The sequence below is a fragment of the Pleurodeles waltl genome, chromosome 10 (genome assembly GCF_031143425.1).
Source record: "Pleurodeles waltl isolate 20211129_DDA chromosome 10, aPleWal1.hap1.20221129, whole genome shotgun sequence".
Lineage (NCBI taxonomy): Eukaryota > Metazoa > Chordata > Amphibia > Caudata > Salamandridae > Pleurodeles > Pleurodeles waltl.
The window spans coordinates 4,731,360-4,758,060 of record NC_090449.1 but is presented as its reverse complement, the minus strand read 5'-3'; the positions used below and the strand labels follow the sequence as shown (position 1 = coordinate 4,758,060).

At 48.5% G+C, this 26,701-nt stretch overlaps 1 protein-coding gene across 1 annotated transcript in view; it reads right to left on the bottom strand.

Annotated features, from left to right (window-relative positions):
- CACNA1F (calcium voltage-gated channel subunit alpha1 F) overlaps positions 1-26,701 on the bottom strand; it is a 1,139,147-nt gene that overhangs the window by 369,573 nt on the left and 742,873 nt on the right. The window contains exon 32 of the mRNA XM_069209307.1: positions 8,100-8,228. Coding sequence (XP_069065408.1) covers positions 8,100-8,228 — 129 coding nt within the window. The remainder of the gene's footprint in view (positions 1-8,099; positions 8,229-26,701) is intronic.

The window sequence follows — 26,701 nt, the reverse complement described above, 5'->3', positions numbered from 1 at the left end:
ATGGTTCCTAGGTACCCAGGGCATTGGGGTTCCAGGGGATCCCTATCGGATGCAGCATTTCTTTTGCCACCCATAGGGAGCTCATGCAAAGGCCTCTACAGGACTGCCGTTGCAGCCAGCGTGAAAAGGTGCATGCACCCTTTCACTGACATTGACACTGCACCAGGTCACTTATAAGTCACCCATATACTAGGCCTTCCAACCCTGAAGGCTAGGTGCAGAGTATCTGTGTGTGAGGGCACCCCTGCACTAGCAGAGGTGCCCCCTTGTCATCCAGAACCATTTCCCCAGACTTTATGAGTGTGGGGATGCCATTTTACGCGTGCACTATACATAGGTCACTACCTAGGTACAGCTTCACAATGGTAACTCCGAATATGGCTATGTTTGGTATCAAGGCTTTTGCAAGCATTGGTTTTATGATTCCATGCACTCTAGGGGCTCTTTAGAGGACCCCCCAGTTCTGCCATTACAGCCTTCTGAGGTTTTCCAGCTGCTGCCACCTCACAGACAAGTTTCTGCCCTCCTGTTGGTTGAGAAGCTCAAGCCCAGGAAGGAAGAACAAAGGTTTTCTTTTAGGAGAGGGGTGTTACACCCTCCCCCCTTGGAAATAGGTGTTACAGGCTTGGGAGGGGTAGCCTCCTAGAGTCTCTGGAAATGCTTTGAAGGGCACAGATGGTGCCCTCATGCATAATCCAGTCTACACCAGTTCAGGGACCCCCCAGTCTCTGCTCTGGTGTAAACCTGGACAAGGAAAGGGGAGTGACCACTCCCCTGTCCATCACCACCCCGGGGTGGTGCCCAGAGCTCCTTCAGAGTGTACCTGGGTTTTGCTATCTTGGATTCCAAGTTGGCAGGGCACTCTGGGAGCATCTGAGTGGCCAGTGCCAGCAGGTGACGCCTGAGCCCTCCCCTGATTGGTGCTTACCTGTTAGCTGGCCAATTCTGCTTTCAGGGCTACTTAGGGTCTCTCCTCTGGGTGTTTCCTCAGATTCGGATTGCAAGACTCCAGCAGGAATCCTCTGCATCCTTTACTTCACCTTCTTACCAAAGAAACTGCATCTGGACCCTCCAGGAACTCTACAACTGCAACAAAGAAGCAAAGATGACTTCTGCAACATTGTATCTTCAGCTCCTGCCAGCAAATGCAACTGTTTCCAGGTCGTGCATTCTCAGAGGACACCCTGTCTTCAGCCTGCACCAGAAGAATGAAGGAATCTCCCTTGGGGTGGAGTCACTTCCCTGTTTCAGCAGGCAACCCTCCTGAAGAAGTGTGTGGATCCAGCAACACAGGTGGTGGACTGAAGTGGTCCCGATGGTCCTGACGTCAAACTGTCCAACTTTGTTGGAGGTAAGAGCTTGCCTCTCCACGGAAAACAGTACACCCGTGCACCATGTGTTTTGCAGTTGCTAAGGCTTGTTGGCATCCTTCCACAAAGTTCTTCATGCACCGTGCAGCTCTGGCCCCCCAAACCCCTTCCTGCGACGTACAGCCTCCTGTGTGGTTCTCCAGCGGCGTGGGATGCCTTTGTGTTGTCCTGCGTGAGCCTCCTTTTGCACCTTCTTTGTCCCCTGTACTGTGGGACTCCTGTGCATGCTGCCTGGTATTCTGAGGGCTCTCTGAATTGCTGAGAGCCCCCTCTTCCTCCCCGTTCTGGGTAGAGGCCACCAGGTCCCTCCTGGTCCCGGGCAGTGCCATTTTCCGCTAGCCGCAAGCTTTGCGTGTGCCAAGGCTTGTTGGCGGAATCCAGCAATGCAAGCCGGACTGCAATCATCCATCCGGCATGGGACATCATCTGCACCAACCAGGAACCTGCATCTGTTTTCCTGGGTGCAGTACTGACTGTTCTTCTTCACCAGTGGCTCTTCTTTTGCACCTTCATCCGGCTTAGGAGGGGCTCCTGTTCTCCCCAGACTCTTCAGTGCTTCTTGGACTTGGTCCCCTTCTTCCACAGGTCTTCAGGTCCAGGAATCCATTGTTGGTGTCTTGCAGGCTCTTCTGGTTCTTGCAAAATCTTCTATCACATGTTCTTATGTGTTCTAGGAAAGTTACTGTGATTTATTCCTGCTTTTTTGGGCTGTGGGGTGGGCTCTATTACTTACCTATGGTGTTTTCTTACACTCCCTGTGCCCTTCTACACACTACACTTGCCTAGGTGGGAAACCGACATTCGCATTCCACTTTTTTAGTATATGGTTTGGGTCCCCCCCAGGCCATTTTTAACTATTGCGATTTCTAACTGTTTTTACACCTGCATTTTGCATACTAGTGTATATAATTTGTGTATTACTTACCTCCTAAGGGAGTATAGTCTCTATGGTATTTTTGGGATTTGTGTCACCAAAATAAAGTACCTTCATTTTTGTAACACTGGGTATTGTCTTTCATGTCTGTGAGTACTGTGACTACAGTGGTATTGCATGAGCTTTGCATGTCTCCTAGATAAGCCTTGGCTGCTCATCCACATCTCCCTCTAGAGAGCCTGGTTTCTAGACACTGCCTACATTTCACTAATAAGGGATAACTGGACCTAGTATAAGGTGTAAGTACCTTAGGTACCCACTACAAACTAGGCCAGCTTCCTACATTCTCGTCTTCTCGTGTAAAGTATGCAAAGATTGCTCTGCTGGGGTGGTTGGATTTGGGGACAATGTCCGTAAGACAACAGGTTCATTAAGATAAAATTGTGAGGGAATCTTTGGAATAAACTTTGGATTAGTTCTTAATATTACTCCTTCACTTGTAAATTTGCGGAAAGGCTCTTGGATTGTGAATGCCTGAATCTCACTCACCCTTCTAGCAGATGTTAAGGCCAACAGCGTAGCCACTTTCCAGATGAGGAATTTCAAGTCCGCTTTGTATATTGGCTCAAATGGCGGTTTAATAAGATGAGTGAGGACTATGTTTAGATGCCACTCCGTAGGTGGTAGACGGATTGAAGGGAAGACACAGAGTAAGTCCTTCAGGAACTGTTTGATTATTCCTGTTGAGCTAAGCGATGTATTCTGGGAAGAGCATCTGAGTCTGGATATAGATGCAAGATGTACTCTCACCGAGGTATGCATCAAACCTGAGTGAGCGAGGGAGAGGAGATAAGGTAATATGCGTTCCCATGATGCTTTCAACGGGTGCAAATTTTGTTTTTGACACCATAAACAAAATCTTTTCCATTTTAATTTATAAGATTTGTTGGTTGAATCAGCTCTTTCTCTTGCAAGGATATCCTTGCAGTCTTGGGGAATGTCTATACTCTTGAATTCATGGAATTTAGGAGCCATGCATATAATCGAAGAGAGCCTGGATCTGGGTGGAGACTGGTTCCTTGTCAGTAGATCTTGTTTGTGGCGGACGTGAATTGGCTCGACAGGAGAAGAAGCTCTCTGAGCCAGTGTTGTCTGGGCCACCTAGGAGCTATTAGTATTAAGCAGCACTTCTCTGCTTTCATCTTTCTGAGCACTCTCAGTATCTTCGGGATGGGGGGGGGAGCATATGCAAATATCCCTGACCATCCTATCGAATGGGCATTCCCCCATGATCCCGGGAGTGGGTGCTGTCTGGCGTAAAAGCGGCATTTGTTGTTCTTGTTCGTAGCGAAGAGGTCTAATTCTGGTTTGTCCCAGCAGTGAAATATTGTGTTGAGTTCTACTTGATTAAACTCCCATTCATAGCAACTCTCCATGGATCTGCTGAGTGTGTCTGCCAAGGTGTTGCTTGCCCTTGACTCATGCTCGGCCTTCAGAGATATGTTGTGCACTATTAGCCAGAGCCATAAGCGGTGTGCTTCCTTGTAGAGTGCTTGCAGCCTTGTACCTCCTTGCTTGTTTATATAATGCATCCTGGTCATGTTGTCTGTGCGTACCAGCACTGCAGATCCCTGTATGCGAGGTAAAAAGGCCTGGGGTTGAGGAAGATGGCTTTGAGCTCTAAACAGTTCATATACATGGACATTTGCGAAATGGATATTTGCCTCTTGAAGATGACCACCCCAACCTTCCAGAGAGGCATCCGTTGTTATGATGAAGTCTGGTATCAATGGTAGGAAGGAAACACCCTTGGAGATGTGAGTCCACCAATCAAAGGCCTGGATCATTCTTAGAATAATTGTTATGAGGTCTTCGAAGGAGCCTTCTGTCTAAATCCACGGTTTTTAAAGTTCTTCCTGTAAGGGTCGCATTTTCAGGCGTGCTAAGGGGACAAGGTTTATTCCACAAGTTATCATTGCTAGTAAAGACTTGAATCTATTTATTTTTTGTTGCCTTTCTACTGTGAGAAAAGGTTTGTCTTGTTTGGTATTCAGGATGGAACCTAAAAAGGTGATCTTGTGTTCATGAACAGCATTTGTTTTTTGATAGTTCAAAATAAGTCCCAAGTTGTGGAACAGAGTCATACAATTCCTTTGGGCTTTGGCTGCTGGAGCCGGTGTTCGTGCCTTTAGCAACCAATCGTCTAGGAATGGGAATATTTTGTGTCCACTTGCACTGAGAGCTGCTGCTACTGGGACTAGGTATTTTGTAAAAATGAGGGGTGCTGATTTGAGGACGAATGAGAGGGCTTTGAATTGGTAATGGGGGCCAGCTATGGTGAAACTGAGACATTTGTGATCTTCCAGGTGTATGGGAATGTGGAAATATGCATACTGCAGGTCGAGAGTGGCCATATAATCCCCATGGTTTAGGAGATGCAGGATGTCTGTTAGAGTGACCGTGCAGAATAATTGCTTCTTGAGGAATTAGTTGAGTTTTCTGAGATCCAAGATAGGTCTCCATTCTCCTGATTTCTTTCATATTAGTAAAAAACGAGAATAGAAACCCGTGCCTCTCTGGCTGGGTGGTACTTCCTCGATGGCTCCGTTGGCCATCATGATGAGAGCTTTTCTTTGCAATAAGTGAAGATGGTGGGGGGGGCACCCCTTTTGGTGGCATGGTTGTGAATGAATTCCAGTGACCATGGGGTATTAGATCTAGTACCCATTTGTCTCTTGTTATTTTCTGCCATTGTGAAAGGTGTTTGGAAATTTTTGTGCCGATGTCTAAGAGTTGGTAGTAGCTGGCACCAGACTGGATTCATTGCTTGCGGACTGCAACCCTGGATCGAGAGGGTTGTCTTATTTTCCCTATCTGTCTGTTGTAGGCCACTGGTGGTGGTGCACGGTATTGTTGTTGCTGGTATGGAGGTTTAAACTGTGATTGAAGGGCTGAAGATAGCTCTGGTGGCCTCCTCCTGTAGGTGGAAAGACCTCTGCCTTGAGCGCCGCAAAAGGGAAACCTGCAAAACTGTTGCATGCCCAGAGGCTTAGCTGTGTCTGTTCTGATGGCGAACAAGGCATCATCGATATGCTTTCCAAAAAGTGTCTCACCATTGTATGGCATGTTGAGTATTTTGGATTGCACCTGTGGCCTGAATGATGTAGCTTTCAGCCATCTCTGTCTTCGCAAGACAGCAGCCCCTGCAAGCTGCCGGAATCTGGTGAGGTGACATCCGTCGCACAATCTATTATTTCTGAGGATATGCGTTCCCTTTCCTGCAATATTTTGCGGGCTTCTGACTTTCTGTCTTCAGGAATCAGGCCTAGAAGGGCACCTATGTCTGACCATATTTGTCTATCCTAGCAGCCCAAGATGGCTAATTAATTTGCTGCTCGAATTGTAATGGCGAACATACTGGAGAAACACTTACCGATATTATCTAATCATCTGCCCTATTTGCCCGATGGAGAGGTGACTGGAGCAGTAGGATTCTTAGAACACCTTTGCGCTACTTGAGAAACAACTGAGCCAGCCTTAGGGTGTCCTGTAAAGCAGGCAGGGGAATCGCCAGGGGCCTTATATTTTTTAACTATGCGTGGTATGACTGCTACCACGGTTTCTGGAGTTCTCATAATTTTTAGGCCCCCTTCCCAGATGTGGTCTATTTTTGGAATAGCCCAAACAGACTTTCCTGGTTGCTCCTTGAAGTCATATAAAAAAGCATTCAGAATGCTTTATCATAATAGACAATTAAAGCTTGCAAATTGTGAAAACCCTCAATGTCTTCATGAGGGGAATCCAAGGAAGCAGCACTGGAGGAGGAGGGGTTGGTGGGGGTAGTCCTCCCATTCATCTTGAGGCGGCTGAGTGTCCTTTAGTTCGCCTTCTTCCCTATCATCATCCAATGACGAAGGATCATCCCTTGGTGGTGCTGCTACTGATGATGATGGAGTCATTCTTGGTGTGAATGTTGGAGGAACAGGCCTTGGAGTTTCCAGGGTTTGTGGAGGTGGTGGTGAAGTATCTTCTGTTGTTTCAGGAAAACATCTCCCGTAGTCCTGCACAATAGCCTGTAGTTCCTGGACTAACTGCGGTAGCATCAGCAGATCGTCTCTAGGGTGTTCTCCACAGGCCTGATAAGGAGGATACCTATGAATAGGTTGAGGCGTGTAGTATTCCCCAAAGTATGAGTCAACTCCTTCATCATCATCACCTTGATACTTTACTTGTAGCTGAGAATGGGTATGAGTAGGGCCGAATGGATCTTCGTCGTCAGAGTTGTCTCAATCCAATAGATTACTTGGTAGATATGGCGACACTTTACTGCTAGAGGTGTCCTGTGGTTTCAGGAAGGCTTTAGTGACACTAAGGTAGAGTGATGGTGTCGCTGACAATGTTGTTGATGACGGGATGGAAGATGTCGTCAACAGAGGCGGCATTTCTACAATATCAGATGTTATTAAAGGTGGCAATGGTCTCGTCAACAATGGTCTTATCAACGACGGTGCCGTTGACGATAGTCTCGTCAACGATGGTGGAGTCTTCGTTGATGTTGCATTCTTTGTCGATAGTGGCTTCTTCATTGATGGAGGTGTCATCCACAAGGAAATTCTGTTGACGGTATAGGTGTGTCGATGGCGGTTATTGTCATCGTAGTCGTTGTCAAAGGGCTCGTCGATGACACAGTCATTACCGCCGTTGTTGCTGTCATCGACGATAGCATAGTCAATGGGGAAATTCTCGTCAACGGTATGGAAGAATGTGCTGAAGGCCTTACAGATGGCGTTGAGTCTCAAAAGAGGTTTTTGTGAAGACTTTTACAGATTTCTCATTTTTGCCACTGCCAGAAAGCACATGGTGGTGAGATTTAAGGGTTTTCCTAGCTTCCTCTAGGGTACCTTGGTCATCAGAACTCACCCTTTTTTTAGAGTGAGAAGGGGTGTCACTTTCTTCTGAGATGTCTCTTTGTGGCTTGGATTTCTGTAACCACAAAAGAAGCCTTGCTTCTCTATCTCTAAGAGTCTTGGTAAAGAAAGTTCTGCATACCTTACAGTCCTTAGGTTTGTGGTCTGAATGGAGGCAGTATAAGCAGCTTCTATGTGGATCATCCGCGTGTAGTCTCTTCTTCCCACATGTTTTGCAGGATTTGAAGAGCCCTTTTTTAGTAATAGCCAAAATCATGATGCTTTTTTAAGTTGAAGTAAGGAAAAAAACTGAGGGAGACTCCCTTCACACGACCTGCGGTAGAAAATCTGAGAGACTGGAGCTTCTGTGCTGAGGGTTCTAGAGGGTGCTACTGCCCGACTGGATGGACTTGGGCTTTTTCTAATTATGCAAATAAGCTATACAAGTGAATGTACTTTAACACTGTTTTCTATGGAAAGTGCCTTTAAACTGTTATTTTAAGGTACAGTGGGACTCCTACTTGGACGACGGGAATTCAAGCATGTGACCCTATGAAAGATCCAAAACTGGAGAAGAATCAGTAACATGACAAGGTTAAGGGTTTCTGAAGTGTCGATACGATTAGGACAGTCAGACACACGGCAGGATCAAATACCACTGAAAGACATTGTTCAAGTAAGTATTATGTCAAGCTAAACTGCCTCTTCATGACCATTACTGAGTTGATCGCATGTCAGGATAACCTGCTGCTGCAAGGACTGTGCAGAGGCAATCCCCGTCACAAACAAGAGTGACTCTGCTTCAATAGGAAGGGAAAAGCATATCAGGATAACCCAGTCATGAGCAGTAAAGCACTTTTCTCTCCACAGCACATTCTACAGCAGTCTCTCTTTGCCACCAGCATATATCAGAAAGCACCTGGAATCCGCATTCAAATCCCTACTCACCTGGAAGGATTTGATGAAGGTCCACAGGAGGGTACGGATGCCCTCTCCCTTGCTCAGAAGCTTTACCAACCGCATCACTCGGAACAAGCGGAAAAAAGTGATGGAGATACGGGAGCTGTCCTCCGAGCTCTGAGAGAGAAAGAGAGACAAATGAATGCACTAGATTCAATGGAACTTTTATGGTGACCAGAGGAGTAGAGCTTAACAGCAATGGAAGAATAGCATCATCAGAGGGAAAAGGATCAGATGTAGCAGCACAACCAACGGAAGAGACATCAACTGTTACTCCTGATCCACAACAAAACTAATGAAAGAGCGGAGTATAGAGTTAAACAATTCAGACACACGCAACTGTAACAATGGAGTTGAAACAACTCACAAACTACACCACACCCAATGGAAGAAATCTTAACTGCAGGAATTGAGTCACAACATCTCAGTAATCACAACACAACCAATAGAAGAGACATTGGCGGTCATTCTGACCCTGGCGGTCAAAGACCGCCAGGGCGGAGGACCGCGGGAGCACCGCCGACAGGCCGGCGGTGCTCCAATGGGGATTCCGACCGAGGCGGTAAAGCCGCGGTCGGACCGGCACCACTGGCGGGCTCCCGCCACTGTACCGCCGCCCCATTGAATCCTCCAAGGCGGCGCAGCTTGCTGCGCCGCCGAGGGGATTCCGACCCCCCCTACCGCCATCCAGATCCCGGCGGTCCGACCGCCGGGATCCGGATGGCGGTAGGGGGGGGTCGCGGGGCCCCTGGGGGCCCCTGCAGTGCCCATGCCACTGGCATGGGCATTGCAGGGGCCCCCGTAAGAGGGCCCCTAAATGTATTTCACTGTCTGCTGCGCAGACAGTGAAATACGCGACGGGTGCAACTGCACCCGTCGCACAGCTTCCACTCCGCCGGCTCGATTCCGAGCCGGCTTCATCGTGGAAGCCTCTTTCCCGCTGGGCTGGCGGGCGGTCTGAAGGCGACCGCCCGCCAGCCCAGCGGGAAAGTCAGAATTACCGCCGCGGTCTTTCGACCGCGGAACGGTAACCTGACGGCGGGACTTTGGCGGGCGGCCTCCGCCGCCCGCCAAGGTCAGAATGAGGGCCATTGTCTGTAGCAATGGAGTCGAAACAACTCATGATCCACAACAAAATGAATGTAAGAGCACTCAACTGTACCAACAGAGTCAAAACAATTTAGCAACCACAACACAAGCAAGAGAAGATCACGCAACTGTAGCTTGGAGTAGAAACAACTTAGGAATCACAACAAAACCAACGGAAGAGCACTCAGCTGTAGGAATGGCATAGAAACACAACCAATGGAAGACTACTCAACTGTAGGAACGGGAATGAAAACACCTCAGAAACACAACATAGCCAATAGAAGAGCACTCCACAGTGCCAAGAGAGTCAAAACAATTCAGGAACCACAACACAAGCAATGGAAGAGTACACAACTGCAGGAATGGAGTCAAAACAACTCCCTGACCAAAACACAATCAATGGAAGCACACTCAACCTTAGGAATGCAGTCAAAACAACTCAGGCACGACAACACGAGCAAAGGAAGGCTACTCAACTATAGTGACAAAGTCATGAGAAACCACTTGGATGACGTCACATGACAAACAAACTATAACAATGGAGTTGAAAGCAAGGGGTCACAACACTATGGCACAGCAGCACAAATAATTATTGATATTATTATTTATACTGGAAAGTGCATCTGCAACCTGGGAAGGCATCCTGGAGCTGGCTAACAGAAACAAAAAGGCGTGTGTGAAATCAACAACTATTTAGTGTCGAGCCAAGTTTGGACATTTTTCCTCAAGGCAAGATGATTGCGAGTGGCTCAAAGAGTGGCGGCAGATTATTTTAGAGCTGACCGGCCTGTACCAGAAAAGCTCAGCCACCTGCTCAAACTTCACTGAACTGAGGAACATTTGATGGGTTAGTGTTTGCAAAACATAAAGGTCTTTGAGACAAATAATGTTGCAGTTTATTCAAAAGAATACACAAACCTACTTGGTAAAATGCCCTGAGTCAAACACAATGACTAAAATTTGCTTGGGCACAGGGAGCCAGTGAAGTGAGTCGAGGGCCATGTGGGTAGAGGCAACTTGTGGCAGGGAAAGGGACAGCTTTGCCACAGCAGACTGGATCTGAGCTAACCACTTGATAAGAAATGTAGCAGCACCTAAAAACTAGGCATTTTTCTTAATCAAATCTGTTCAAAATGGCACTTTGGACTATTAATGTGTGCCACTGGCAGGGAGCGGAGTTAACATTTTGGGTAGAATCCCCATTGCGGAGAAGCAGGAGGCAAATGTTTCACTGACATGAGGCAAGAATGCGAGTTCACAGTCTAGGTTCTGAAATAAAGTTGCCACCACTGGGGCCATATTTTCCTCCAAAGGCCAGAAGTATGTTAGTGGGCCATGCTTATGTTTTCCAGATGGCAAAACACGACTTCAGTCTTTTCATTATCGGTGAGTTGGTGCCCAATCAAATTCAGATGTCACACATACAATCATGAAAAGAGGTTGCTGTGAAGAACAAGTTACTTATCTTCAGCAATGCTTTATTTGGTAGAGATTCTATCTAGCTGAAGATACCTTACCTTATGTGTACTCCCAGAGACCTGATTGGATCCAGAACATTTCAAGCAGTACCCCTGTGCCCCAGTAGGTGGCATCGTTCGGCTCCGCAGCACCGTAAGTGACATGTGTGCAGTGCCTATAGAGGCGTCACCTCAGCATGTTGATGTCAGTTCATTTTCAAGACTTTCCATGCTAGAAGCACGGAGCTACAATGAAGACTGACCACTGTAGTGGGCATTGAGGGCCCTTTATAAAGGGAAAACCCTCATCCTTTAATGAGGTCGCAGAGTGGGGGTGATAGAGCGGTTGGTAAGGAATCTGCGGCTAGACTGAGTCTCTACCAGATAAAGCATTATCGAAGGTAAGTAACTTGTTCATCTGATAGAGACTTCTACCTGCAGATTCCTTACCTTAGAATAGATACCAATGCAATGCCTCCCGGAGGTGGGTCTGTGAACCCAACTTCACCAAGGAAGTTCTGCGTAACCAAACAGTAAACATGCCCATTCCAGCAGACCTGACTGTCCAGGCAGTAACGCTTCATGAATGTGTGTAATTAAGCTCAATAGCTGCCTGGAAGATGTCCATGATTGGAACTCTTTGGGCTAACAATGTAGTAGCAGCCTTGGCTCTGGTAGAATGAGCGCACAAGCCCTCAGGTGGTTGCCTTTTGGCCAATGCGTAGCAGATTTTTATGCAGAGCATAATCTATTGGGAGATGGTACGTTTCTGCACAACGTTCCCTTTTTCTGGTGCCAACGTATCCGATGAAGAGTTGGTCATCCACCCAGAATTCTGTGGTCAAGGCAGAATGACAATACTCTCTTTGGATCCAGTCAGTCTGGCCTACATGAAAAGGGGTGGCTACCTTTGGGAGGAAGGAGGCATGTGTCCTGAGCACAAGTCTGTCAGGATAAAAAGTAGTATAAGGTGAGTACACCTAGAGGGCCTGCAAATAGCTGATCCTCCTGGCTGATGGAATGGCCACCAGAAAGGTGGTTGTGATGGTTAATAACCGAAGAGGGCAGTTGTGTAATGGCTCAAAGGAAACACACTTTGGAAAAATAAGAGCCATGTTCTTGTCCCACTGGGCCTTGATGAATGGCCTGGAGGGGGTAAACCTTTCAGGAATCTTGTCACAATGGGTGACTTAAATAAGGATGGTCGGTCAGGCAATAACAAAAACAAAGAAATGGCTGAAAGACAGCCCTTAACTGTGACCAGAGCAAAGCCTTGCTGGGGCAAAGAAAGAACAAACAGTACAACCTGAGAGAGACGAGCACCTAGGAGATCAACGCTTTTTGAGACACACCATGTCACAAATTTGTCCCAGTGGCAGGTGTATACCAATTTGGTGGAGGGACGCCTGGCTGCCAGAACAACATCATTGACTTTGGGAGGAAGGTCAGAGTCTATCAACTGTTGCTGCTCAATTTCCAAGGACAGAGTCAGAGAGTGTGCAGGTTCGGGTGTAGAACCCTCCTGTGTAACCACAATTGGCATATTTGATTTAACTGTAAGTCCCTTGTAAAGTTGTATACCATATACCCAGGGTTTGCAAATTAAATGCCACTCATGGGCCTGCAGCATTGATTGTGCCACCCACTTAAGTAGCTCTGTAAACATGGCTCAAGCCTGTCACTACAGAGTCTGTCTATGCAGTCTTACTGCCACCCTGACTTGGTGTTTAAAACCCTTTACCAAGACTTAAGCTCCCCTTTTCTTACATATAAGCCACACCTAAAGTAGGCCCGAGGTAGCCCATAGGGCAGAGTGCCATTTAGGTAAAAGGCAGAACATATCCTCTAAAGCTTTCATGTCCTGGTAAAGAAAAACTCCTAAAGTTGTTTTTCACTCCAGCGCTCTTCGCATAGGCCAGCATTGGGAATTCCTTATGCTACCTTTAAAGTGTAATTTCTGATCTGGGAGGAGTACTAGCGTCATGGTTAGTACCATTGGAATGATAATAATAAATAATTTGTATTGGTAAAGTTGGATTTATTATTACTATTTTAGAAATGCCACTCCTAGAAAGAGGGCATTTCTGTGCACTCACTGCCCTATGTGCCTACAGCCTATCTCCAATACACGTCTGGCGTGGGCTAGCTGACAGCTACCCTTGTGCATTCCCTTCAGACACCCACAACACAGGATACTGGCTACATGCATCTGCATAGCGATGGGTCTTCCTGAGGAGGAGGCTTAGAAGGGCAAACACTTACACCTCAAAGGGTAGTGGCCAGAGTCTTCACAAAGGGGTTGATTACCACCCACTGATAGTCTGGAGCCAAGACTGACCTGAAAGGGGGGACCTGTGCACTTACCAAGAACTTTTTGAAGTCACCCCCACATCAAAGGCACTTTCAAGTAGAAGTACTGCGTCCCTGACCCACTAAAATCAGTACATATCTGGACTCATGAAAACACTGCTGGAGTAAAGACTGCTGTGTGCCAGGATTGCCACTCTGCCAGGACTGACTGCTCCCAGGAACTGCTGCCCTGCTTTGCTGTTCCATCCTGCTGCCTGCTGTTCTCTGCCCGGCAGTCCAAGACTCGTTCACCAAACCCAGAGTGACTCCGAGCAGCTTTTCACTTTCCTTTGCCGCTCATTACTTCAACCCCACACTAGCGGCTTTGCCAAACTGTGCCGTTTGCAACTCCTTGATCACCCGGATCGGCCTGGATAAACCTTTGCCGCTTGCTGCTTCAATCATCTCCGGGCAGCTTTGCCACACTCTGCCACTTGCAACTCTTCGATCTCCCGGAGTGGCCCTGCTGAACCTTTGCTGCTCGCTGCTTTAATCACCCTCGAGCGGCTTTGCCAGACTTTGTCGCTTGCAACTCTTCAGTCACCTGGAGCGGCCCTGCTGAACCTTTGCCACTTGCCGCTTTAATCACCCCCACACAGTTTTGCCAAACTCTGCCGCTTGCAACTCTTCGATCACCCGGAGTGGCCCTGCTGAACCTTTGACGGCCGCTGCTTCAATCACCCTAGAGCGGCTTTGCCAAATTCTGCCATTTGTAACCCTTTGATCACCCGCAGCAGCCCTGCTGAACCTTTGCCGCTCACTGCTTCAATCACCCTGAGTGTCTTTGCCAAACTCTGCGCCTTGCATCTCTGAACACCCGGAGCAGCCCTGCTGAGCTGTCAGCCACCCATCGGTTCAATCTACCTGACCGGCCTTGTCGAACTTGGCTGCATGCAGCTGCGATCACCTGGAGCAGCCCCGGTAGCTTTTGCCGCCCGTGTTCTCCTTGCACTTGGAGTGTCCTTGTGTGGGAGGCTGGCCCTCTATGTAGTGTACAAAGCTAGGCACACTGTTTAGGGGGTCAGAGGCAACCACACGTTGGTTTCCAGAGGCAAAGACTAGATCACCTAACGCTCTAATTTTTTAGGTAGCTTGGTCGAGCACTTAGGCTAATCTTGGAAAAGTGCAAAGCATTAGCTGTACTCACAGTATCAATCATGCAACTCACACACTCAAAGGAATAACTTAAGACCCATTTATGAAAATACTTCAGATTTGTAAATAATTTTTAAGACCACGATTATCAAAATTGGTTAAGTATGTTTTAAGATATGAATTTTTTAAGTTTTATTAAATGTAGACTGTATGTAATTACGCACCATAGGAATCAATGGGAAGTCACTTTAAAAAATGCATATAAAATCGCACAGTTATGTTACCAGGTTCCACTTTTGCAGGTTGGTCGAGGCCGTCGGTGGGCACACTGTCTGACAGCTGGAGAGGCTCGGCGGCTCCTGGTTCCGGTGGGAGCAGCATTGGAAAGTCTGTTGGAGCAGCTACAGGGCCACTTGGGGAGACCACTTGGAAAAGGGTGGTTCTTGCAGATTTAAAGGTGGTGCCTTGGGGCCCCCTTGGGGTGTCGAGGTCGCAAGGGGTGTGGGACCCTTTGGGCACAGCTGGTTCCTCGTTGCAGGGCGCTGGCAGCTGGGTGCAGGATGAGTTGTTAATCCAGGAGCAGTGCGTAAGTGAGTCCCTTGGAGCTGGAGGTGAGTCTCTTGGATGGCGGCTTGCAGGACAGCGGGGGCACTCGGGCCGGAGGTCCAGGGTGTTTCTGAAGTCCCTCGATGAGGGCTTCCTCCTGGTCCGTTTTCAGCTTTGGGAGAGCTGGGTTTTTTGGTGTCCATCGTCCTCTAACCAGTACCTCGGGGACTGGCACGACTCAGCCACTGGAGGGCACAGTGCCACCAAACTTGGCACACTTGTGGGATTTGTCCTGGTGGTCGTGGATGTGTTGTCGAGTCCGCCTGCAACTTCCAGTTCAGGAGATATCGGCCAGTCAGTGAAGGGACCCTCACTGGCTTGTTGGTCTTTGTTGGTTTGAAGAGTGGTACCTCTACTCAGAAGGAAGATCTTAGGCGATTGTTGAAGCCTGGAGGTCCTCTGGGTTTCTTGAGGTCAGTCCAGTGTTCAGCTCCTCTGCAGCATCTATTGTCAGGTACTGGGTGCAGCAGGCAGGGTTTTGTGCCTTTTCTTGATGCTTCAGGTCCACATGTCTCTTGCTTTGTAAATTCTTTGGGGCTGGTCTTTTTTGTCCTTTCAAATCTGATTATCCGGTCTAGTGGTGCCCACTAAATACTGAATTTAGTGGGTGTTTTAGGGGGAACCTGGTAGTCTCCAATGGGACACTTATCTTAGAGTGGCAACACCTACTATAGTGACCACTTCCTGTGGGAAGGGCCACTGCCGTAAACCTGATTGGTTATTTTCCTCTATTTCAAGATGGAGGGAACTGAAAAAGAGGGACCACCTCACAGGCAACACATCTCACAGGCAACACCTTAGGGGTGGTGCATGCCAGGTGAGGCCACTCCTCCTACCCTTTGTTAGGTTTCCTGCCTTTGCTACCACCAAAAGTGGGCATTTGCAAAGGGGAGGATGTCAGATGCTGTTAGCAGCAGGCTTGGAGGTTGAGTTTCAAGGGAGGTAAGCCCTTTGGAGCTCACAGCCCGGACAGTGCACATTCCTGAGGGGGGGGGGGGTGTTAGCTCCTCCACCCAGGAAGGGCATTGTCTTACAAACCGGAGAGGCAGGCCTCTCCCCCAACGTTTGCATATTGACTGTATGGATAAAACCAGTCAGCAACCATGCCAGGATTGTTTAGTTTTTGCAGGAGGCACCTCTAAGGTGCCCCCTGGGTACATTTAGGAGTACATCCAATACTGGCACCAGTTTGTATTTATAATTCTGTGGCCTTCATGTAGCTGGGAACCTCGTGTTGACCAATGTCCAACACATGGTATTAAAATGGCTGCTCTGTTCATTCACTGAGTCCAATGTTTGGCAAGGACGCAGTGGGGGCATGTGAAGCTTTGCCCTCACATATAATATGGAGCACCCTGCCTTAGGGCTACAAGGCCTGCCAGAGGGGTGTCTTACCCATAGTAAATGCAGTGTATGGCCGACAGGGCACACAGGTAGTGTGCCATGTTAAGTTTTGATTTTAGGTTTGCCCCAGTACACCCAGCCTGCAATGGCAGTGCTGGGTGCATCTAGATGCATGGCCCTAGAGGGTGGCACAATCAGTGCTGCTGCCCTGAGGGGCCTACTCATAGTACCCCATGCCCTGGGCACATAGGTGCCCACTTACTAGGGACTTATAGTGGAAGCCAGGGGTGTATCCGATTGTGCCAATGCATCACAACAGATTTAGGGAAAGAGCTCTGGCTCAAGCAACCTTGTTAGCAGGGGCCCTGGGCACTACAATTTCTAGGACACATCAACATCAGGCAAAAAATGGGGGGATAATCATGTTAAAAAGAGGCCCTCTCTCACACAATGCTCAACCCAGCCTCCGAACCGTTCTCTAGCGGTCCCTACCTGTTTGTCTGATGACTGCACCTGGAAATCACTGATCTGCTGGAGATCGTCAAATAGGGCAGGCTTCTCTCCAAACCTATTTGCTTAAATTGTCTAATTCATCTTTTACTTCTGTCTCCTCCTCCGCGATCTGTAGGGATGGGCTTGCTAGTCTATTCAAAGCTTATGACTAGACATGAAAATCCCCCTATGAGAGAAGGAACTGTTTCTCACTTGTAACACCAGTTCTCTTGTATGGGAATTTCCATGGTAAGTCATAAGCGACCCACCCTCCTCCCTGGTGGAATAGACAGAGGTACTGATACAAACTACTTAGGCCTCACATCAACTACAAAAAGAACTGAAGCAACTGCCACCAGCTGTGCATGATGGGATGCTGGTGGTCTCTGGGTTCTTAAAGGCACAGCCTCTATTTTAGCCATATAACGGCAGCCTGTGAGGCAAGTCTGTCCTACTCTTCTTCATCTCTATCATAAAAAAGGGTTTGTGAAGGAGATATATTCTGTTTACTAATTAATCTCATATTATAATGTCGTGTTCCTTTTTTTACTTCAAGATGACCTTGGCAACGGTAGCCTATGTACATAGGCTGCATTATTTGTCTCTTTCTTAAATGTCTTCACAGACCATCCTGAAGAAAGGTGAAAATCTCCACTTAAGAAGATATTTTAAAGAAGTGTCCTGGGGTCCCCGCACGTGGGCAGGACTATTCAACACTTATGACTTAGGATGGAAATTCCACTACAAGAGAACTGGAGTTACAGGTAAGAAAATGTTTCTTCTCTTGCACCAGCCTAGCATTGTAGTCGGTGAGCACTGCATACCTCTTGGGCTGTTATTTCCACACGATCTGGGACTTGGTGCACTGAGTCCAGGAAGCCCTTAGTGTACAACAAACTACTTTCTCCTCGGCGACCTCACCTATCACATCCACAACTGCAAAGACCACAACACCACTTCCCTGCTCGAGACCCTCACCACAATTGGCCTCAAGCAAGTGGTCACCTCGCCAACACACATCTCTGGACACACACTTGACCCAATTTTCTCCGCCAGCAACAACATCAGAGTCAACAACACCTCCACGCTACATTGGACCAACCTCCAAACATCTCAGCACGGAACTTCCACTAATGGATCTCCGAATGCGCCAACACCCTAGCGCCACTCCGAATGAACTCAGGTAAACTCACCCTCCAGAAGGCCAGCTGGTTCTACCCTGCACTCCATGACTCCAGGAGCAACTGCAGACTGCTAGAAAAAAAAATTGAGAAACAGCAAATCCCCAGAGGACCTCGGAGCCTTCAAATCCACCATCAAATCGCACCAGCATCTCATCAGATCCACTAGGACAGTGGCCCTGCAGGACTTTATCAGCGCCACTGCACAGAATACCAAAGAGCTCTTCGCCATGGTTACAGTCTTGGCCAAACCCCAATAAGAAGCTGCAAACTTCCCTCCATCTCAGGACCTCTGTGACAAACTAGCCACCTTCTCGAAAAATCAGGGACATCTACGACAGCTTCGGACACCAAGGCGCTTCGAGCCCACCAACTACCCTCCAGCTCGGATCCTCCGAACCTTTACAGATCCTGCACTGCTGGACCACCCTCACCATGGAGGAGACCCGTTCCATCAAGAGCAGCATCTACTCCGGAGCCCCTACTAATCCCTGCCCCACCACATTTTCAACATAGCCAACATCTCCATTTCACCAGAGCTCCCCCACATTCTCAACTGCTCCATGGAGATGGCTACCTTCCCCGAAGACTGGAGGCATGACGAGATCCGCCCGCTCCTGAAGAAACCCATGGCTGACCACCTGGATCTGAAGAACTACCACCCCATCTCTCTGCTGCCTTTCCCAGCCAAGCTCATTGAAAAGGCCATCAATGCACAGCTCCGCAAACACATTGAGTATAACAATATCCTTGACATCTCCCAATCAGGCTTCAGGAGCAACCAAAGCACGAAGGCCACCCTCCTCCTGCCACAGATGACATCCGCTTGCCCCTCAGCTGCGGCCATACAGCTGCCGTCATCCTACTGGGCCTATCGGCTGAGTTTGACGCAGTATCCCGTCACACCCTCTGCTCCAGACTCCACGCAGCTGGCATTCGCGGCAAGGCCCTACAGTGGATACGCTCCTTCCTGACTGGCAGAACACAGGTAGTCAGATTCCTGCCATACCTGTCGGAACCTACAAAGATCAGCTGCAGACTGCCCCAGGGCTCCTCCCTGAGCCCCACACTCTTCGACATCTACATGGTCCAGCCGGCATCCATCGTCAGAAGCCATGGACTGAACATCGTCTCCTATGCCGATGAAACCCAGCTGATCATCTCACTGACCGAAAACCCTACAACTGCCAAAGAAAACGTCCACAACAGAATGGAAGCCGTTCGCCGCCTGGATGAAGGAAAGCTGCCTCAAGCTCAACTCAGACAAAACCAAGATCCTCATCCTGGAACACTCCACATCAGCCTGGGATGACTCCTGGTGGCCTGCTACACTAGGCAGACACCCTCACCCCCCAACAAACCACTCACGCAACCTCAGCTTTATCCTGGATTAATCTCTCTTCTCCTGAAGATCTTCAAATGGATCCTAAATGACTGCCGCAAGACTGTAACCCATGCCCTGGTCACCGTCTGGCTCGGCTAGGGCAACACCGTCTATGCCGGCACCACCCAGAAGAATTTGAAGAAAATACAGTACATCCAGAATGCTTCCGCCGCAAACACATCACCAGACACCTGAGAGACCTCCATTGGCTCCTCTTCGAGAAAAGGATCAAATTCAAACTCCTTGTCCATGCATACAAGGCTCTCCCCGACCTAGGAGCCACCTACCTCAACCACCGCATCAATTTCTACTGCCCCGCCAGACCTCTCCGCTCTGCTTAACAGGCACTAGCCACCGTACTCCACATAAGAAGACCTCAGCTGGAGGAAGATCTTTTGCCTACCTCGCAGCAAAGAGCTGGAACACCTTGCCTCTTCACTTCAGGCAGTCACCGTTGTTACCTCAATACAGGAAGGCCCTTAAGATATGGCTCTTTAACTGAAACATAGAGGACCGACCCCCCCTAGTGCCTTGAGACCCCCACAGGTGAGTACAGCTCTCTACAAATTTCTGATTTATTGATTAATAGTGTAAGTGGTTCTAGATAACCAGAGCTTTCAGAGGAGTAGCTACGGAGAGCAGCTAAGACTTATCCAGGAGGGTGTAAAGCAGTTGCAAATTCCACACAGGTCAGTCAGTGATGTACACAATGGAAAGAACCACCCCAGTGTTAAAAAAATATTCTATAATTATTGTAACACACACACACAAGAACTAACTTGGGTATATCTCCTAACCGGAGATATGATCGTACAAGAATGTACTTAAAAACAGTATGTACAGGCAGATAATAACTTGTGGCCCTATGGTGGGAAGGGAGGCAAACCACATACTAAGTAAATGGAACGTGAGGATCACTCCCAACCCAAACTACAACCCAAGGACCCTTAGAACTGGAGAAGCACAGGAACACCCAAGGTAAGTAAGTCGGATTCCCAGGAGCCTGTGTGCAGAGGTGCAACCCCAGGTTAGTTGTCCAGAGATTAACGTGGGGAAGTTGCAGTTGGTGTTTTGGATTTCTAGGACCCTTCCCAGAGGACCCCGAGGAAACCCGTTGGGACAAGGCAGGTTGGTTAGTGCTCCCACCCACTAATATCCAGAACAGTGGAGTACCTACACCAGGGAACCCAGGTGCATAGGGGTGAAGTTGTGTTGGAACCTCCTGTTGAAGCCAGTGGAGATCTCGGCTGACCAGCTGCTGTCGTGGCCCGTGGACCAGGTCGTTGGAGCCCAGGAGTGGAGTCTCGATAAAGAAGACCTAAGGAGATAGGGGACAGAGTACAGACCGCCCTGAGGTGCCCAGGCAGTGCAAGTTGGCAATGCCCACCCTTGTGAAGATGTTTATCGGTTGGATAGCGGATGAAGAGGTGCAGCTGTGGAGTCTAGGAGATACAGGAGAACCCCTGGTGACATCTAGGAGCTGTACCATGCCGGCAGTCGAATGGCAGCGGGTCAGTGGTCAGCAGGACCACCAACAAGCCTTAGCAAATGCAGAGAACTGTTGCAGGAGTTTGCAAGGATTTTGGGGACCAGCAAGGTTGAGGCAAACCACCCTTTGCAGGGAGGTCAGGGCCAGCCCTCAGCACACAGGAGAGCCAGCAGGAATAGGTGGAGCCCCCAGTAGGACCCTCTGGCAGCAGGCACAGTGAGCCACAGAGTGTCAGCAGCACAGCAAAGAGAGATGCCTATGTTGCAGGGATTGCAGAGAGGACACTGTTCTTGGAGCTTAAGAGTTCTGGAGGTCAGGGCTTCTTGGAACTTGGAGGCCTTCAGACTGAAGAGCCAACAAGCTTTGGCAATGACAAAAAGACACTGAGCACATGGATTCCAGCCAAGCAGCTCCAGTGAGGGACAACAAAATTCCTAGTTGCAAGGAAGACAGGTCAGACCTCTGGAGAGCCACAGAACCACCACCTGTGTTGTAGAGGCTTGTGGAGTCCTTGGGACAGAACGATCCACAAACTGGTTGTCGATGCTGAGGTGCCTGCAGATGCAGGGAAGTGACTCCTTTACTCCAAGAGAGAGATTCCTTCTTGCTTTCCTGAGTTCAAGCAGAGTCCTTGTGACTCTGGAGGATGAAAGGCCATGGAGGTTGCAGAAGTCTTGCAGAACTTGGAAACAAAGTTACAGCGGGAGCCCTCTTACTGGTTACAGTCTTGCTTCTTGGTTACAAGAACAGCAGTAAATCTGGTGTTCAGTCTGCAGAAGTGTCTTGCAGAGGAGACCTGCAGATGGTTCCTGAAGTCTTGCAGATTAATCTAGGGTACTGTAATGCTATTCGTATTTAACCACCAGCTCCATCTTGACCACTGACTCCATGTTGCATTTAGTTTAGCGTCATACATGTCAGGTATTTTTCCACGCACAGCCTTTGCAACATGTTTTCGGTCTCTTTCTTACCTAGGCAGAGAAGGAGTAGAGCCTGTTGGCAGATATGAAAGCATATATCCTGATCTGACTTGGGCAAAAGTTTAAATCCGACTAGGAAACTGGCCAACCTCCAGTACAGGGATTGGCTCGTAAAGATAACAGACCACATGTTGATTTAGAAATACACTGGAAATACAGAAATGTGCAAAGAGTCCATGCACTAGTTAACACCGGAGCGGAGGCCTCTCTGATTTATGGTAATCCTAATACATTTACCGGTCAGCACTACACCATCACAGGGTTGAGTGGAAAACAAACTCCTACAGCCCAGACTACGGTTCAAATGAAAATAGTAAGAACACCGAAAAGAGAATATACTGTTTTGATTGTGCCCTTTCTGGAGTACATACTGGGAATTGACATTTTAAAAGGAATGACTATGTATTTGGATTATGGTTGCTATCAATTTGGATCAAAGAGATACATTTCAGTGACAGCTATGAGGCTGGGTCATCTGAAGATACCCCCAGTGAAGGTGCCCCTAGCAGCCAAGGTAATACGCCTAAAGCAATACTGCATCCCAGGAGGGCATGATGAAATAAGTAAGACTATCCAAGTCATGATTGAGGCTGGTGTAATAGCTCCAACTACCACTGAATGGAACAATCCCCTTTGGCCCGTGCATCAACCTGATGGACGCTACAGAATGACTATTGAATGCTGCGAGCTGAATAAATATACACACCCATTGACAGCCACAGTATCTGACACCATCACTTAGAGTGAAAGAATACAGAGACATAAAGTGATCTGATATGCAACTATTGATATTGCCGCTGCTTTCTCTTCCATACCATTGGCCCTGAGTGTCAACACCAATTTGCTTTCTTCTATTCTGGCAGACAATACTGAATGTTATCTTTACCTATGGGGTATGTACATAGCCCCACCATCTGTCACCAGGTAGTGGCAGAACACCTGGATGAAGTATCTATCATTTTAGGGGTGCAATTAACCCATTACATTGATGACCTGATGATTCAAGGAGAAACACAAGAACAGGTGCAGACTCAGTTGGAGCGGGTTGTGGAACTCTTCCAGAGCAAAGGGTGGATAATTAATCCAGATAAGATGCAGGGACCCTCTCAAAATGTGAAGTTTCTAGGGATTCAATTGAATCAAGGACATAGAGAGGTGTTGCCACAGGCAAACCAAAAGATTTTAGAGTTTGCTACTCCCTGCACTAAGCAAGAGACACAGAGATTTTTAGGATTGTTTGGTTTTTAGAGACAGCATATTCCTCATTTGAGTCAAATCCTAGCCCCTTTGTACAAAGTGACATAATAGAAGCATGAGTTTGAATGGGGTGAACAGCAGCAGTGAGTGTTTGATTTGGCAAAGGAGGCGATCCAACAGGCTTTAGACTTGTGGCCAGTACAAGGAGACATTGAGTTGCATGTAACCATTCAGGGGCAATATGCAAATTGAAGCTTGTGGCAAAAATAGGGAAGAACACGGGTGCCCCTGGGTTTTTGGCCTAAAAAGTTACCTGAGGCAGGGGTGCAATACATTCTCTTTGAAAAACAGTTACTTGCTTGCTTACATTTTGACATTAGGTCATAATAGAATTGGAGACCTGAGATTCCAATAATGCACTGGTTGATGAGTTCCCCTAAAACTCACTGCATAGGATATGCACACGAAGCTAGTATCATACTTTTGAAATGGTACATACAGACTAGGGCCTGAGTGGGACCAGCAGGGACCTTAGCTCTAAATAAACAGGTGTCACAAGCCCCTGAGCAGGATGAGGAGAGGGTGCAGAAGGTACCGCAGATGAAAGAGTCATCAGTGAGACAGGGTGAGCCATTTAAATCCTTGTCCCATGAGAATAGGCAGCATGCATGGTTTACCGATGGTTTAGCCAAATATGTGGGGGCTAAAAGACATTGGAAGGCAGTTTCATATAACCCAGTCACCAAGGAGCTGTTGACCACTACAGGAGAAAGGAAGAGTATTCAATATGCAGAATATATGAATATTGAATATATATGAATATATGCTGTTATTTCCACACGATCTGGGACTTGGTGCACTGAGTCCAGGAAGCCCTTAGTGTACAACAAACTACTTTCTCCTCGGCGACCTCACCTATCACATCCACAACTGCAAAGACCACAACACCACTTCCCTGCTCGAGACCCTCACCACAATTGGCCTCAAGCAAGTGGTCACCTCGCCAACACACATCTCTGGACACACACTTGACCCAATTTTCTCCGCCAGCAACAACATCAGAGTCAACAACACCTCCACGCTACATTGGACCAACCTCCAAACATCTCAGCACGGAACTTCCACTAATGGATCTCCGAATGCGCCAACACCCTAGCGCCACTCCGAATGAACTCAGGTAAACTCACCCTCCAGAAGGCCAGCTGGTTCTACCCTGCACTCCATGACTCCAGAAGCAACTGCAGACTGCTAGAATTTTTTTTTGAGAAACAGCAAATCCCCAGAGGACCTCGCGGCCTTCAAATCCACCATCAAATCCCACCACCATCTCATCAGATCCACTAGGACAGTGGCCCTGCAGGACTATATCAGCGCCACTGCACAGAATACCAAAGAGCTCTTCGCCATGGTTACAGTCTTGGCCAAACCCCAATAAGAAGCTGCAAACTTCCCTCCATCTCAGGACCTCTGTGACAAACTAGCCACCTTCTCGAAAAATCAGGGACATCTACGACAGCTTCGGACACCAAGGCGCTTCGAGCCCACCAACTACCCTCCAGCTTGGATCCTCCGAACCTTTACAGATCCTGCACTGCTGGACCACCCTCACCATGGAGGAGACCCGTTCCATCAAGAGCAGCATCTACTCCGGAGCCCCTACTAATCCCTGTCCCACCACATTTTCAACATAGCCAACATCTCCATTGCACCAGAGCTCCCCCACATTCTCAACTGCTCCATGGAGATGGCTACCTTCCCCGAAGACTGGAGGCATGACGAGATCCGCCCGCTCCTGAAGAAACCCATGGCTGACCACCTGGATCTGAAGAACTACCACCCCATCTCTCTGCTGCCTTTCCCAGCCAAGCTCATTGAAAAGGCCATCAATGCACAGCTCCGCAAACACATTGAGTATAACAATATCCTTGACATCTCCCAATCAGGCTTCAGGAGCAACCAAAGCACGAAGGCCACCCTCCTCCTGCCACAGATGACATCCGCTTGCCCCTCAGCTGCGGCCATACAGCTGCCGTCATCCTACTGGGCCTATCGGCTGAGTTTGACACAGTATCCCGTCACACCCTCTGCTCCAGACTCCACGCAGCTGGCATTCGCGGCAAGGCCCTACAGTGGATACGCTCCTTCCTGACTGGCAGAACACAGGTAGTCAGATTCCTGCCATACCTGTCGGAACCTACAAAGATCAGCTGCAGACTGCCCCAGGGCTCCTCCCTGAGCCCCACACTCTTCGACATCTACATGGTCCAGCCGGCATCCATCGTCAGAAGCCATGGACTGAACATCGTCTCCTATGCCGATGAAACCCAGCTGATCATCTCACTGACCGAAAACCCTACAACTGCCAAAGAAAACGTCCACAACAGAATGGAAGCCATTCGCCGCCTGGATGAAGGAAAGCTGCCTCAAGCTCAACTCAGACAAAACCAAGATCCTCATCCTGGAACACTCCACATCAGCCTGGGATGACTCCTGGTGGCCTGCTACACTAGGCAGACACCCTCACCCCCCAACAAACCACTCACGCAACCTCAGCTTTATCCTGGATTAATCTCTCTTCTCCTGAAGATCTTCAAATGGATCCTAAATGACTGCCGCAAGACTGTAACCCATGTCCTGGTCACCGTCTGGCTCGGCTAGGGCAACACTGTCTATGCCGGCACCACCCAGAAGAATTTGAAGAAAATACAGTACATCCAGAATGCTTCCGCCGCAAACACATCACCAGACACCTGAGAGACCTCCATTGGCTCCTCTTCGAGAAAAGGATCAAATTCAAACTCCTTGTCCATGCATACAAAGCTCTCCCCGACCTAGGAGCCACCTACCTCAACCACCGCATCAATTTCTACTGCCCCGCCAGACCTCTCCGCTCTGCTAAACAGGCACTAGCCACCGTACTCCACATAAGAAGACCTCAGCTGGAGGAAGATCTTTCGCCTACCTCGCAGCAAAGAGCTGGAACACCTTGCCTCTTCACTTCAGGCAGTCACCGTTGTTACCTCAATACAGGAAGGCCCTTAATATATGGCTCTTTAACTGAAACATAGAGGACCGACCCCCCCTAGTGCCTTGAGACCCCCACAGGTGAGTACAGCTCTCTACAAATTTCTGATTGATTGATTAATAGTGTAAGTGGTTCTAGATAACCAGAGCTTTCAGAGGAGTAGCTACGGAGAGCAGCTAAGACTTATCCAGGAGGGTGTAAAGCAGTTGCAAATTCCACACAGGTCAGTCAGTGATGTACACAATGGAAAGAACCACCCCAGTGTTAAAAAAATATTCTATAATTATTGTAACACACACACACAAGAACTAACTTGGGTATATCTCCTAACCGGAGATATGATCGTACAAGAATGTACTTAAAAACAGTATGTACAGGCAGATAATAACATGTGGCCCTATGGTGGGAAGGGAGGCAAACCACATACTAAGTAAATGGAACGTGAGGATCACTCCCAAACCAAACTACAACCCAAGGACCCTTAGAACTGGAGAAGCACAGGAACACCCAAGGTAAGTAAGTCGGATTCCCAGGAGCCTGTGTGCAGAGGTGCAACCCCAGGTTAGTTGTCCAGAGATTAACGTGGGGAAGTTGCAGTTGGTGTTTTGGATTTCTAGGACCCTTCCCAGAGGACCCCGAGGAAACCCGTTGGGACAAGGCAGGTTGGTTAGTGCTCCCACCCACTAATATCCAGAACAGTGGAGTACCTACACCAGGGAACCCAGGTGCGTAGGGGTGAAGTTGTGTTGGAACCTCCTGTTGAAGCCAGTGGAGATCTCGGCTGACCAGCTGCTGTCGTGGCCCGTGGACCAGGTCGTTGGAGCCCAGGAGTGGAGTCTCGATAAAGAAGACCTAAGGAGATAGGGGACAGAGTCCAGACCGCCCTGAGGTGCCCAGGCAGT